The 14,253-nt window shown below is 50.7% G+C and overlaps 5 protein-coding genes across 6 annotated transcripts; 3 read left to right on the top strand and 2 right to left on the bottom strand.

The window, feature by feature from the left end:
• The first annotated feature begins 409 nt into the window (after positions 1-409).
• PV10_08492 (uncharacterized protein) lies at positions 410-2,188 on the top strand. The gene is made up of 2 exons (XM_016373518.1): positions 410-1,074; positions 1,126-2,188. The coding sequence occupies exons 1-2, from the start codon at positions 520-522 to the stop codon at positions 1,951-1,953; spliced, it is 1,383 nt and encodes a 460-aa protein (XP_016220429.1). The 5' UTR covers positions 410-519; the 3' UTR covers positions 1,954-2,188.
• PV10_08491 (uncharacterized protein) lies at positions 2,010-3,790 on the bottom strand. Its single transcript, XM_016373517.1, has 4 exons — positions 3,598-3,790; positions 3,160-3,440; positions 2,983-3,097; positions 2,010-2,926 (listed from the first exon to the last, which is right to left on the bottom strand). The coding sequence occupies exons 1-4, from the start codon at positions 3,618-3,620 to the stop codon at positions 2,386-2,388; spliced, it is 960 nt and encodes a 319-aa protein (XP_016220428.1). The 5' UTR covers positions 3,621-3,790; the 3' UTR covers positions 2,010-2,385.
• A 4,728-nt stretch (positions 3,791-8,518) lies between these two features.
• Positions 8,519-10,008, top strand: PV10_08490 (agmatinase). The gene is made up of 3 exons (XM_016373516.1): positions 8,519-8,916; positions 9,003-9,317; positions 9,430-10,008. Exons 1-3 carry the CDS (start codon positions 8,579-8,581, stop codon positions 9,950-9,952), a joined length of 1,176 nt encoding a protein of 391 aa, XP_016220427.1. The 5' UTR covers positions 8,519-8,578; the 3' UTR covers positions 9,953-10,008.
• A 480-nt stretch (positions 10,009-10,488) lies between these two features.
• Positions 10,489-11,898, top strand: PV10_08489. Of its 2 annotated transcripts, XM_016373515.1 has the most exons (6): positions 10,489-10,713; positions 10,853-10,870; positions 10,931-11,020; positions 11,105-11,200; positions 11,271-11,425; positions 11,571-11,898. In XM_016373515.1, coding segments are annotated over exons 1-6 (393 nt in total). In that variant the 5' UTR covers positions 10,489-10,712; the 3' UTR covers positions 11,604-11,898. The 2 variants fall into 2 exon arrangements, with proteins under 2 accessions (XP_016220426.1, XP_016220425.1); XM_016373514.1 differs by having other exon boundaries at positions 10,691-11,020.
• PV10_08488 (uncharacterized protein) lies at positions 11,672-14,253 on the bottom strand. The gene has a single exon (XM_016373513.1). It carries the CDS (start codon positions 14,103-14,105, stop codon positions 11,820-11,822), a length of 2,286 nt encoding a protein of 761 aa, XP_016220424.1. The 5' UTR covers positions 14,106-14,253; the 3' UTR covers positions 11,672-11,819.

Raw genomic sequence — 14,253 nt, 5'->3', positions numbered from 1 at the left:
GCTCCGCAAATTTGGTCCACCGTGGTGTATATCAAGCAAGCTATATATCCTACATGTTTTATTGCCAGGTATTCGCCCACGCATGAGAAACCATGGTTGGTGCAGCCCTCGCCTTTGGAGCCTTGTCGCTTTTGAATAGCGTCGACCAAGTACTCACAAATGGACTGAGTTTACTGGGAACTGTAACCTCTCCTATCCTTCCAAAGTTCCTTCTCGATAACCCCCTTCCTGACGGGTATCCTTGGGGCACAAGGAATTGTACAAACACAAATCCTTATAGTCAAGCACCTGACACTGGCGTTGTCCGCACCTATGACTTTGTCGTTTCAAGAGGTGTACTTGCCCCCGATGGGTATCAACGGAGTCTCACGCTCGTCAACGGCCAATTTCCCGGACCAACCATCGAAGCCAACTGGGGCGATACTATTGAGGTCAAGGTGACCAATAATATATCTGCCCCGCTCGAGGGAACGGCTATTCATTGGCACGGGTTCCTTCAGCATCGAAACCAGTGGATGGATGGAACATCGGGTATGTTGTACACGATTCCTTATCGCCTGTTCGTACTACTTAAGTCAAGTAGGGTTCACCCAATGCCCGATTGCGCCACAGAAATCGTTCACGTACAGGTTTCGAGCAGAATTGTTTGGGACGACCTGGTATCATGCTCACTACTCCTCTCAATATGCTGATGGTGTCGTTGGGCCCATTGTCATTTATGGTCCGAGTGAGGAAGACTATGACATTGACCTCGGACCAATTCTCCTTTCCGACTACTACCATAGGAATTCGCGTGAAATTGTGAAGGAAATCGTCTCCGCTCGTCCTGGTCTGCCACCACCAAAGCCTGTCAGCGATAACAACTTGATCAATGGAAAGATGAACTTTGATTGCTCTACGGCCACGACCACGACGGCCAAATGTTTCGACCATGCAGGTTTTGCCAGGTTCAAATTCCAAGCAGGAAAACGCCACCGCCTCCGTCTCATCAACAGCGGTGCTGATGCCGTCCAACGATTCTCCATCGACGGGCACAAGATGATGGTCATTGAGAACGATTTTGTCGCTGTCGAGGTATGGGTGGCAAATTCAAAAGACTGACATGATTAGCTTACATTGTGACAGCCTTATGAAACCGAAGTTGTGACACTTGGGGTGGGACAAAGAACGGATGTCATTGTCGAAGGAGTCGGCAGCCCGACAGCCGCCTACTGGATCCGAAGCAATGCAACATGCGCCGAGTCGAGGCAGCCATCCGCGCTCGCAATCGTGCAATACGAGCAGACAGAACCTATGGTACTACCGCGGTCCACGCCATGGAGCGTACCTGATTCCTGCGACAACGACCCGTTGGAGAAGACAATACCATTGTACAAGATGAGCCCAGGCGCGCCAGAAGCCACATACACGTTGGGTATGACTGTCGGGCAGGACGAATCTGGTGTTTGGCTATGGCACATGAACAGCTCGTCGTTTCGAGCCGATGTTTCGTACCCTTCACTCCTCCAAGCGCAGACCGGTAATCTCACGTTTCTACGAGAGAGAAATGTCATCAACACAGGGTCAGCGAAATCATACCTCTTTGTTCTGAACAACAAGTCTCCTGTGCCCCATCCGATGCACTTACATGGTCACAACATGTATATTCTGGCGGTTGGACACGGCGTCTGGGATGGGAGTATTGTGCGGCCGGAAAATCCACAGCGTAGGGATGTGCAGAACGTGCCGGCGAACGGTTACATGGTTTGGCAAGCAGACGCGGATAATCCGGGTTCGTGGGCGTTTCATTGCCACATAGCCTGGCACGCAGCCGTCGGGCTCACGGTGGATATCCTTGAACATCCTGAGCAGATCGTGAATCTGGCTGTCCCCGATGATGTTTATCGAGTCTGTCATGACTGGAGAGACGCGTTTGCAACAGGCAAAATCGAGCTCCTCGATTCGGGGGTGTAACACTAATCAAGGAGTTAGGAGGAGCAGAAGGCAATCAAACGCCGGGCGTCTTGAGCCCTGATTCAAGAGAAGATACATCCAGCCTTTTGTGATTACAGGAGTGATCACGATGGATGAAGACACATGGAAGGTCAGGAATAGTGTCACATGCGTCATGTGAACCAATAGTTGCATTGAAACCCAGGCAGATCGAAAGCAAAGATGAATTTCTGTCTGTGATCAGGCAAGATCTAGCCCTATCCTTTATCCTGGGGCGAGATTTCGTCGTCTGTCTGCGCAGTCTTTGCTCCTGTCAATTCATAGTGTCGTAACATGCAACATGCACTTCCCCCAAACGCCTATTAGCCGTGATCGCTAAATGCAGAATATCCGGTTGATTGGCTGATTGATGGTAACGCTCAAACCCAAGGCGTTCTCTGTGCTACGCTCATCTCACGAAACATGTTGGCTGACAGCCTCCTTGGGTACAACCCCTTGCGAGATGAAAATATCAACCAGGCCCTGCAGCGGTTCCATGTCCTTTCTTGGCAGAAGGTCGTAATACATGGCCACCGTGATGAAGTGAACGAAACAAGAATTCAGTTCGAGATGTCGGTTGATGTGCCAAAATGGATTGTCCCAATGATTGTGGTACAAATGGGCATAGCATCGGAACATTTGCTTGACGATGGATTTGACGTCGCCGTGGAAATTAGATGGGAATCCGCTGGATCTGCCAATCCAATTCTCTTCGGGTGAAGAGAGAGACTGATTCAAGTTTGATGGCGGGGCGGCGATGGGGGTGATGGCGGACGAGGGATTCGAGCCAACATCTCCAGAGAGGTACGTGGTGGAGGAAATGGCTGGTGGGGGTGTGGTGGGAAAGACATTCTCATCATGAATCTTGCCGACAATCCAGCGCTGAACCCGGACAATGTATGAGGGGGCTGGGATTTTGGCAGGACGACCTCCCTCCAACCAGGTGTATGTGAGGCTGTGGGCAAAGGTTAGTGGCAGGTACGAGCAGTGGAAGAGAAAGGAATTGCGCACCGTCCCGCAGACATTGTTGGACAAGAGTGTTCGTTGCACAGAGGCAGACCCGTATTGGTGTCGACTTCTTGGATGACCTGGATGAGGCCTGTGAGAAGGCGATTCATCTCGACCACTGTCAAGTATCAGAGCACCGACCTGAAAAATAAATAGCGGGTGTGGGTATCCAAAACATACATTGATGGGCCAGCCATTCTCCCAATTCGACATTCTTGGGTTGTGCAGCAAGTGTCAGAAAGTTGCCCTTGACGGAGCACTTTGCATATTTTTCATTGAGAAACCTCTTGGGTTCATGCTCATTGTAGAAGCCGCTCTCTTGGCCAAAGGAGGATGACATGGAGGGAGAGTTGGTGAGTGAAGGGAGAGGAGGAGCATGCTGGGATACGGGAGAGTTTTGACCGCTATATTGGCCTTTGAGGTTCTGGTTGCTTTTCGTGTTTCCTCGCGTGAAACTGCGACTGAAAGAAGGAGGAACAGGGTCAGTGTTTTGGATGGGTCTGAGGAGACGACAACAGGAGATTTCCCATTTAGGCTTCATGACTGCTGAGAATGGGCAAAGCAGGGCAAGGGTGGTGTTGGCGAGGGGCGAAGGGGCATGACGGGACCAATACGTACACGCTTTGGAAAAAGGTGGCCATCTTGACCACGGGAGGCGTAACTAAGTGCTGACCTTGGGACCTGAAGCTCAAAGACGCACGCGTTGGAAAAGAACAGCAAGGGCAATGAGAGTTGCGTTTATGAGTTTGTGAATGGGAGTCGGTAAAAGTAGTGAAACACTGAAACACTGAGCGCGACTGCAAGAAGCCCCTCGGGGGCATGGGTCAGGCAGGAGCCACCGCCTGCTCGATCCTTGATATCTGCCCGCGGGACGGATCTGGGTCGTTCCTTCCTCCCTTTCTAGAGTGTCACAGTGCCAACTCCTTAACAAGCAGCCACAATTCCACATACAGAAAGTCTGCCGAAAGGCTGGTACTAGCTGCCTCATCACACATGGCAAGGCTAGACCTCACATACGGTTCACTATCACCCATTGTTTGTGATCCTTCTCGCACTGATTACCACGGCCAGTTTCATAAGTCCATAGACTTTTATATTCTCATCACAAGATATACAGACCGGTCCCTTGTGTTTTTTCCTTGATTGAAGGGAGAACTATGGACTTCAATGCGAAGAACCGCTTGGAGATAACGTGTAGGCTTTCAGAGATGTGATGTTCTCGTATACATAGAGATCGAGTTTCTCTATCAAAGTAGCACTTGGTTCACCCGAAGAAGGTATGAAATGGGCCATTGGAGGAGATGAAGGAGGGAGAAATGCTTGAAGGCTATATTCCATGAACAACTACATTTCTAGCCCGGCTCACAGGGCACTATGGAGAGGATACATGCAATACTACCTACCTAGGTAAGTACCTCCGGCAGATATTCACATCCTAAACTGGTAACTATATTACTAGCAATGCGGATGAATGCGAGGTGGTCGTTGATGTCCTAAAATTCATTGTCAGCATCTTTTGAATACATTTCGATTGTCCTTTGTTCTGGTTTGCTTAACCTAGTCGAGGCATATATATCGTACGTAGTCCGCTGATATTAACCCCTGGTACTGTTATCAAGCGATGGTGGGCAAGGCACCTAGAAACACGGCCGATAGGTCGAATAGAGCGGGTTGAGTTACCTGATTGACTTAGTAGATATGCCAGGGGAAATGCGGCTAGGGGCGCAAGATATATCTTGTAAACCTGTTTAGGTACAACCACTAAATGCTCAAGGACGCTCTTTTCCGTACGTACCTGATAAGTCTGTTGTAGAGAGAATTTGGTTGGCGTTTGTCACTGGCGGGGCTTCCATAATCCCACCTTTCAAAATGATGTCAAGCAAGAGATTGCTAGACTCAGACCCAGGAGATTACACCCAAGTAGCATGGGGAATACATATGTGTTGTGTCAAGAAGCCGGTTGCACGAATAGACGAATAGGCGGAAAACACTGGGCGCTGTTCGCCGTGAGTTCACAATAATTGGGCTGCGTATGGGCATGGCATCGATGTTCAATTTGAAATTAGCGCTTGGGCATGTACAATTCTCCCCGTCGGTCGTCCAACAGCGTCCTGAGACGGACATAGGTGTGTTTCACTTTGCATAGGAGTCTGGATTCGTCGCCTTATGACTCGGCATGCAAGAAAGAACACCCACACTGCGGCCACCGACGGTCATCAAGTCACCGGTCCATTAGCTGAAGAGCTTCTCAAAGTACTTCATAAAGGCATTCCTGATCGTTGTGTTAGTGATTTGGTAGATTTTGTTGCCAGGGATGGCTTCTTACCGTGGTGGGGTAGGAACATAGTTCCTCTCGTATTCCTCGATGTCGTCCAAATCCTTTCGAAGGTCGACCTCATGAGGTTTAAGCCATTTTGTCTTTTTGATGAATTTCCATCCGAAGAATAGAACTGGGAACACGGCAATCATGGTGTAGCTGAACAGGAAAGTGGGAACGCTCCAAAAGCCGGGTAGAAATACTGAGTACCCTCCAACAAAAGTCATGATGAAACAGCCAGTCAAGGCGTAGTACGCAGAGAATGGTTGCCACCACGACTTGTGAGGAAGGGTATTTCGATCGATTCCTTGTGCGTCGAGGGCTTGCTTGAACTTGATGTAGGTGAACGCCATGACAGAGAAGTTGATTAACTGGGAGGCAGTGACCTGATCATAATCGAATTAGCCTCGGCTGATGAGTGGTGAACAGGGAAACTTACCAAGTTGACGAACCAACTGAGGACGACAGAGGCGTCGTTGCTGACTTGCAAGAACGACAGCAAGCTGAGAAGAAGAACTGCCGCAACACAGTAGATGGGAACACCATTTTTGGTGCAACGTGTGAAGAAATGAGGAGCCTTTCCTTCGAGAGCCAATCCAAACAAACTCCGGCTGGCACAATACATGTAACTGTTGCCGGCAGAAAAGGCGCTGCCAAGAACCATGGCGTTGACAATGTGAGGAAGAACTCGAATCCGGAGACGATTCATGGAGACAACATATGGCGATGCGGCAGCTCCTGGCTTGCCTGAGGAAAATGCTTCAATCAATTCAGGATCGTTGTATGGGACAAGAATGCCGACACAAAGAGAACCGAGGACGAAGAAAGCGGTTAAGCGGTAGAATACAGCCTTGTATGCTCGAGGAAGAACCTTTCGCGGGTTCTCGGCCTCTCCAGCGGCCATAGAAACATAATCGGGACCCGCAATAGTGAAAGAGGCTTGAATCAAGCACTGTAGAAAGCCGACAAAGCGGCCTGTGGAGCCCTCGTACCAGAGCTCTGTGAATGATCCGGGATTTTTCCAGTAGCGAAATCCAAATCGATCGCCCAGAGGATTACCACCGAGCATGACAATGAATGTGTAGATGATCAACCCAATGATGAGAAGCATCTTTCCCAAGGCCAGCCAAAACTCGGATTCTCCATACCACTGGACTGCGAAGAGATTGATAGCGGCGTAAAGGACGAGACAGATGGCAATGATGCCTCCAGCTGGAACAACATCACTCCAAAAGTGGATAATAACATTGCAAGCGACGATCTCGAAAGGAACCAACATGGCCTCGAATACGAAGAAGTTGTAGCCGGCAGCAACGCCAAAAGCTTCGTCAACGTAACGGCCTGCAAAACGAATAAAGGGACTACTGATGGGAAGATATGTGACCATCTCAGCCATGCAGTTCGTGACGCAGAGGATGAATGTACACCTTTAGGGGCTCGTGTCAGTAACATGAAACTTGGGCATGATTGTACTGAGGTGCCGGAAGCCAAGTTTGTGGTAGGTCACTCACCAAATTGTAAATGCCATAAACAGACTGGCCGGGCCACCATTGAGAAGGCCACGGCCGATCTGAACATAAAGAGCAGTTCCGATGGTACCGCCAATACCAATGAGTTGAATATGTCGTGGCTTTAGCTTGCGGTGGGTGTTGTCAAAACCGGCTTTGACACTGCCAGCATCTACCTCTGTTAGACCATAGTTGTTCTTGAGGGTAGCAACGACGGAGGCTTTGCGAGAGCCTCGGCGGACATTTTCTTCGTCGTCGTAGGTGTGACTACGGACGCCTCGAGCCAAAGGAGTCTCATCCTGCATGTGAGGGGGCATCCCCTTCTCGCCGTAGAAGTGTTCCACCGAGGAAGAAGACATGGCGAAATCTAGTCAGTCTGTGGTAAGCTGGCCAGGAGGACATGCATACAGAGAAGAATGGGATGAGGGGGGGGACATGATATAGAAAAGAAAGCGATGTTGGGACGAATAGTCGGGACTACGGTCAGATGGCAACCCTGGACATGGCATTATGGGTCGTCAGGTCGTCGGTCTATTTTGCTGCTGCCCTGGAAAATGTGCGATGTGACGCTGCAAACAGGTCGAGGGACGTAGTGGCGGGACGTGCCAGTATCATGGAGGATCGAGTAGCTGGAGAAATGCATGATACCAAGACATGAGCGACACAAGCGACCAGACGCGGTCTTATCCTAAGTAAGATTCGCGGGTGAATGGGCAGGGAGATGAGAGGATTTGCAGACTGGAAGTGTCAATGGTGGCACTGGTGGCCAATACCAAACGAGGTATGACAGGGAAGAATTAGAGATTCAGTTGAAGGAAGATCGCTCTTGCCTGGTCCTGGTTGCTGACGACTTGCTTGATCGCATTACTCCGTCCAGTAGTTTAGTTTATTCCCCGGCATTGGCAAGTGCAACTGCCTGAGACTGGCGCGTAGTTGCCCATGTACGCATAAATACACCTAGCTAAGGAAGGTACGCAAAATTCCCACTACTGATGGAAGGAGGCGTCGGCTGGAGTTCGTCTCTAGCACGACAAAAAGACCGCGCGCGCCTCGGTGAAGCAGCTCCGGTGCCACTCGCCGCAACCCTCCTCCGTACACTTTCAATTGGGATATGCAGTCCAGGATTCCACGTTTTGGCTACATCCATGTCCTGGTCCACCATCTAATTCCTAATGGGACGCAACTATCTTGACCCATGTATAATAAGTGCCTTATTGAACGACCTGCACGACCTGCACCACCAGCTGATATCGCTTCAGATGATCCCCCACCCTTGGCCTCGGGGATGTCATCCCTCCCCATAGCGATACTCGATCGAGTACTTCTGTAAACTCCTTCTTTAGGTGATGAGATCCCTCTGGCTCCCAACGCATACGAGGTGACATCCGTGTATCTTTCCTCAGAACGTCGACCAGAATGACGTACTTGGGTAAGTGACATGGCTAGTGACGTTCTAGTCCTCCCTAAAACAAATTGTCTCGAGCTTGATATCATTTACGAAGCTCATGATGTCCATTCCCTACGTCTCTCGGAATCCAGGCCTTGTCTGATGATCTCGGAAAACACGAGCGTCAGATAAGCCGTCCGTGGTCACCTCACATCATCACACCGAGAAAACAAGAATGCAGCGAACAAGACCTTGCCAAGAGATCTTTCCCGTTTCGTCATTCTGTTCCATGGGCAGCTACTCGTCGTCCAATCTAATCACTCTCAACTACACGCATTCAGGCTGAGGCATATCCAACCGAATTCCACCAAGAGCAGGTTCGTAGTCATGATCAACCGCGGCTGGCCTTTGCTGTTATTTCTGCATCAAGCTACGACTTGGGCGAGGGATATTACATTCCCTCCTTTAGCCCCACACCAGCTCGGTATCTATGGCAAATCTCACAGTCAACAGCCATACCTTTCTCCAGTCACGCCAGACCCCGACTTGCTTCTCGAATTCGAAAAGTTCTCGGGGTTGGCCACATTTGCCAATTTACCATGGGTGCATTGTTTGTCACACGATGATCAGGTGGACAAATATGACATTGCCTTCTTGGGCGCTCCCTTTGATACTGGAACCACAGGTAGGCCTGGTTCGAGGTTTGGCCCCACTGGCATCAGAGCGTACGTTGTCAACACCTTCAGACCATCCTTGCATACATTCGGTCTGTCCCTTGACCACTGAATGCTAATAAGTGCTCCCGACCCAGTGGCTCAAGACGGATAGCCGCTCCATTCGCGTGGAGTCCCTACACCCACGACAACAATTTTCTCAAGTGGGCCAGAATCGTAGATTGTGGCGATGCCCCCTTGACGTTTCTGGACAATACGGTAGCCTTGCAGCAACTAGGGAAAGCACACAAGGTGGTCTCTGGGCGAACTGCAAATGCCACTGAAGTTGCCACTGTCCCTCGAATCATCACTCTTGGTGGTGATCACACGACAACCTTGGCCGCGTTACGTTCTACGATCGACCACTGGGGCCCAGTCAGTGTCATTCATTTTGACTCTCACATCGATACCTGGTAGGTGGACGCGTGTGCCTAGCTTGGGACATGTCAGATCTGACTGTGACAAATGATATCCTTTCCTCCTGAAGCACGTGACTGAGATGTTGGCTGATGAACTCTTCTGCAGGGATCCCAAAGTCCTCGGAGGGGGCTTCTCGCATTATGCTGGTGTTAACCACGGCACGTTTCTGCATATTGCCCACGAAGAAGGTTTGATTCTCAACTCGTCTGCTCATGCAGGTATCCGAGCCCCGGCCTCAAATCAGAAGTATGACTGGAGGAATGACCGGAGATGTGGATTCGAAATTATCACTGCCAGAGATATCGACAAGATTGGAGTGGCTGGGATCATCAGTAAACTCAAGACTCGGGTCGGTAATACCAACGTCTATATTTCAGTTGATATTGATGTGCTTGACCCGGCCTATGCTCCCGCGACAGGCACCGCCGAGGTTGGTGGCTGGACCACCAGAGAACTGCTCAGCATCCTCGACGGTCTTGAAGGGCTCAATGTAATTGGCGCCGACGTGGTTGAAGTGGCTCCTGCCTACGACAATGCTGGACAGACGACAGTGCTCGCAGCGTCAGAGGTTGCAGTGTCGTTAATGAGTCTGATGGTAGAGACTCCTGTCAAGCCCGTCAAGACATGATCAGTACCTTAGGTATGTAGACGCGGGTTTCAATTCCAATACTGCTGATTGGTTCCATCTCATTGCCTCAATTGCGTCACCTGATTTAGTGGAGAGCGGGGCATGGTAGGAATAAGGAAGGAGCAACTGGGTTCTCGAAGAACTGCAAGAGCTCCCAACCATCAATCAGATCATTTTTGTCTCATCAGAAGACCGGAGATACACATCGCAAAGGAGCACAATCTCTGTGGATGAGTCAGCAACGTGCTGATGAGTCTGCTGGCACGCTTGTTTCATTTTAGCATTTGCGCACGAGGATGATGCACCTTGTCATGTATTTGTGTTCCTCGTAGCCTATTATCCGGTTCGACGAGGTCGATCACTGGTCCAGAAGTCAATGGTGGGCATTGGCATTGGCATGATCCCTGATTGGTAGTCGGTCAGTGCCTTGTGACGGAGCTCGTCTGCCCTTGCCTTTCATGCCTCTTTCCCCCCCACCAACCCACCAACCCCCCAACCCACCAACCCACCAGACTTTCAACCTTTGATTGCTTTCTGTAGAATCTCCCCTGCTGGCCCTTGTAGCCCTTCGTACCCTTCATGCCCTTCTCCTTAACGCCTGCGCACTGGCCGAATGCCCCGCGTTGATTCCAATCACAACCAGCCGCCAACACTAACACTCGCAGCCAAACACCCCTCAAGCCACCCTGCCTCCCTATCTTAGTACCTAGGCACGTAAACTGCCCCTCGTGCTACTGACCAACGACATACAGGCTACACAAGTATGTAATCCAAGACCCCGGTCCAGATAGAGGCGGTGCTGGTGCCCATGCCCCATGCCATTGCACTAGGATCTTCCTGCATTTCCGTTTATATTCTTTACCGTCGGCTGACTCTTTGATGGTTTCCTCTCCCCCACAGTGACCGACAATACCACAGGTTCGTTGTGAAGACCCTACACAAATATGGCGGACCCGACCTCACCGAGTCCCTACTCAGAAAATAAACGATTCGAGCCCAAGCAAAAAGTCGAACTCGAGCCTCCGAAAGATGACTTGATCACATATGAAGAGCTGAGCCAACATGATGGTAGGCGGAACCCCAATATGATGTTGGAGGATGTACTGTTCCCAAATACACCCAGCTGACAGTGAGGATGTATGTGCGCTACAGGCAAGAACCCTGACAAACCGGCCTATGTGGCCATAAAAGGCACCGTCTTTGATGTTTCCAAAAACTCAGCCTATGCTCAAGGTGGTTCATATCAAGGTGCGCAGAAACCTCAAACTACGCGCTCAATGTGCAGAGAGACTTTGGGCTAACCCGGACCCTTTCACAGTCTTCGCCGGCAAAGACCCCTCTCGTGCGCTCGCAACTTCCAGTCTCAAACCCGAAGACTGTGTGCCGGAGTGGGATGACCTGGACGACAAACACAAGACGGTTCTAGACGAGTGGTTCACTTTCTTTAGCAAGAGATATAACGTTGTGGGCAAGGTCAGTGCTCCAAAGTCGCCAAAGTTGTGAACTTCATGCACACCCGTGGTCGGTGTGTCGAGATCTATACTCTCTCCTCCCGGACGCGGACGGGGTTTGAACTATCCATGAATTCATGGCTAACGTCGACCATGCGTGCCTTCAGGTCCAAGGCGCCCATAACACGGGTCAAGATTGATTCGTACCCGTCCTAGCCAAGCAAGACGCAACTTTTCAGGTACGACGTTGCGAACAATGCGAATCGCCGGCAAACTGACGTCTTGCACCCTCGAATTCCCGCGAATGCTCTTTGATACCAACTGGTCTAGGCTATGTAGTACGCGGCTGCAGGAACAAGGGAACGATTGTCAATCAACCATCTTGTCGTCCCCGGCTCCAGTCGAGCATGCAATGTTCAACCCTTTCGTGCCTTGCGTGCCTGTCGCTTCTTCGCAATGATCCGGTTTCGCTTTGCAACACGGTTCTTCTGCTCCGAGTCTCCTTCTCCTTCCTCAGGGCCATTGGTGCTGACGACGGTCTTGGGCCCTTGCGCCGTCTTCTCCTCGGTTGCATTATTTCGTTTGCGCTTTTGTCCCTTTGGGCCTCTTTCGTCCTTCCCGTTTTTGCGATCTTCTCTTCGTTCTCCCGCAGGCCGTTCCTTTGCCCGCCTCTCCCGCTCGTTCCGGCGCTGGACCACTTGGGCATTTTCAATGGCGAATTCCACAATCAGTCTCTTGGGCTTCTCGCCTCCGGACTTGATCGAATGTCCATTGAGCCATCGAAGTCCCGCGAGGGCATTACGATGGCTGACATATTCGATGAAGCCATACCCACGACTTCTTCCTCCACCTTCTGTGACCTTGGCACCTTCACGGTCTTCAAACACCACCTTGGCTTGTCTCACAATTCCCTTGCCTTGTTCTTTCCGTCTCTTCTCCGCCTCTCGCATCTCGGCATCTCCACGAGACATCTCATCCTTGCTCAACGGCTGTCGGATCCCGGCTTTGACATCTTGGGCAAACCCCACCACCGCCTCCCTCGCCAAGGCCTTCAATTCCTTACTTCCAATATGTCGCGGAATGTTTCGGATACTCAATCTCGTCAGACTCAGACCGAGATTCGGATTACTCTTGATCAGACGCTGTCGTTGACGTTGACTGCTTTCGCGAATATCCATCTCTGCTTTACCCAGAGCATCCGCCAATTTCGACCCACGTGCCACGGACCCCTCTGAGAGGAGGTATAATCTTCGTTTGTCTCGGTCTCGAATATCTCGCTGTTCGCTCGCCTCGTTTGCACGTTTCTCTGCTCCTTCGCGTGATAGCGCTCTCACGACATTGAGAACCCGTCCTTCCAATGTATATTTTCCGGATGGATCCGATGCCTCGTTTTGTAGGATTGAGTGCTTTAATGTGTCGACCTTGCGTTTCTTATCCTTGGATTCGTCGTGACCCGCGGCGGCGATCTCGTGCTTGGGAGCTCCCTTGACGCATGATTTGGCGTCGTCGACATTGAAAAAGCAAACGAACCCCGTCCCTCTTGAGCGTTCTGTTTCCGGGTCATATACCACCCGGGCGTATCGGACGGGCCCGAATGTGGAGAAATGGGCAGAGAGCATCTCGTCAGTCGTGGTGAAGGGAACATTGCGCACAAAGACGGTAGTGTCGTTACTGTTGGTTTTGACATCCCCATCTTCTGAGTCTTCCTCGTCGTCTTCGTCTTCGTCGTCGAGATCAGATTCTTCAACATCCATGTCGACATCGTCACTCGAAGTCTCATCGTCGTGCTCTTGACCATCCTCAATGGCAGCAGCAGCATCCTCCTCCAATTCATCATTTTCAACCTTCTCATCCTCAACAACGCCAACGGCATCGGTCTTGTTGAGTTTAGCCTCTTCAGCAGTAGCATTTTTCTGTTCCTCCCAAGTATCTTTATCCACCGCCCAATCAACCGCCAAAGTTCTACCATCCACTACCTTTCCATTAATGCCCGCAAGAGCCTTTTCTGCATTCTTTTTTCCCCGCAACACCACAATCCCAAATCCATATTGTGTCCTGGGACCCTTGGAGGGAACTACCGCATGCTTGACTTTTCCATAACTGCGGAACAGTAGAGACAAGTCCTCTGCCGTTTTGATACTCCACGGCAAATTCCTGACAATCAATTTCGGCGGCTGTGCTTCTTTCCTTCCTTGCTCTCTTTTCTCTCTCAATTGAACCGCCGTAGTATTCACCCCGCCTTTCCTGCCTTTCCCCGTCACCACACCCGTCAAGTCATCATCTGCATCTCGATGTCTCGCCTGCGCCAACTCGACTTTAATCTTTCGACCGTCTAGCACCGAGTCGTTGAATTGTTGAATTGCGGCCTGTGCATCTTCAGCGTCTGCAAAGGTCACAAATCCGAATCCTTTGGAGATCTTGGTCTGTGAGTCGATCACGACAGTGGCGTGTTTCAGAGGAAATGATTCAGAGAAATGCTCGGTTAGGCGTTCGGTCGTGACAGAGGCGGGAAGAGATCTGACGAAGAGGGATCGATTCTGATCGGTGGCTTTGGCTTGCTCGGAAGAAGAAGCGGGTGCGACAGGTGCGGCGGCTAAGTCGACTTCACTGACGTTTGTGGTGGTCGTAGTCGTACTTGTAGTTGTGGGAGTAACTTCATACTCGCCGTCTTCGAGTTTTCGACGTTTATTGATGGGACTCATGATTGTGTAGTAGGCAACGGCGGTGCCGTGGTAATGGGATAAATAATTATAAAAGAGATTGTGATTCACGAAACACACACACCGTGGTTTGTGTCTTGTAAAATCCTTTCTCTGAAGTGACTGAAGTCCCGCTGTCAGTCAGTTCGTG

Source organism: Exophiala mesophila (assembly GCF_000836275.1).
Source record: "Exophiala mesophila strain CBS 40295 unplaced genomic scaffold supercont1.6, whole genome shotgun sequence".
NCBI classification, from domain to species: domain Eukaryota; kingdom Fungi; phylum Ascomycota; class Eurotiomycetes; order Chaetothyriales; family Herpotrichiellaceae; genus Exophiala; species Exophiala mesophila.
This window is presented reverse-complemented; position numbering and strand designations above follow the sequence as displayed.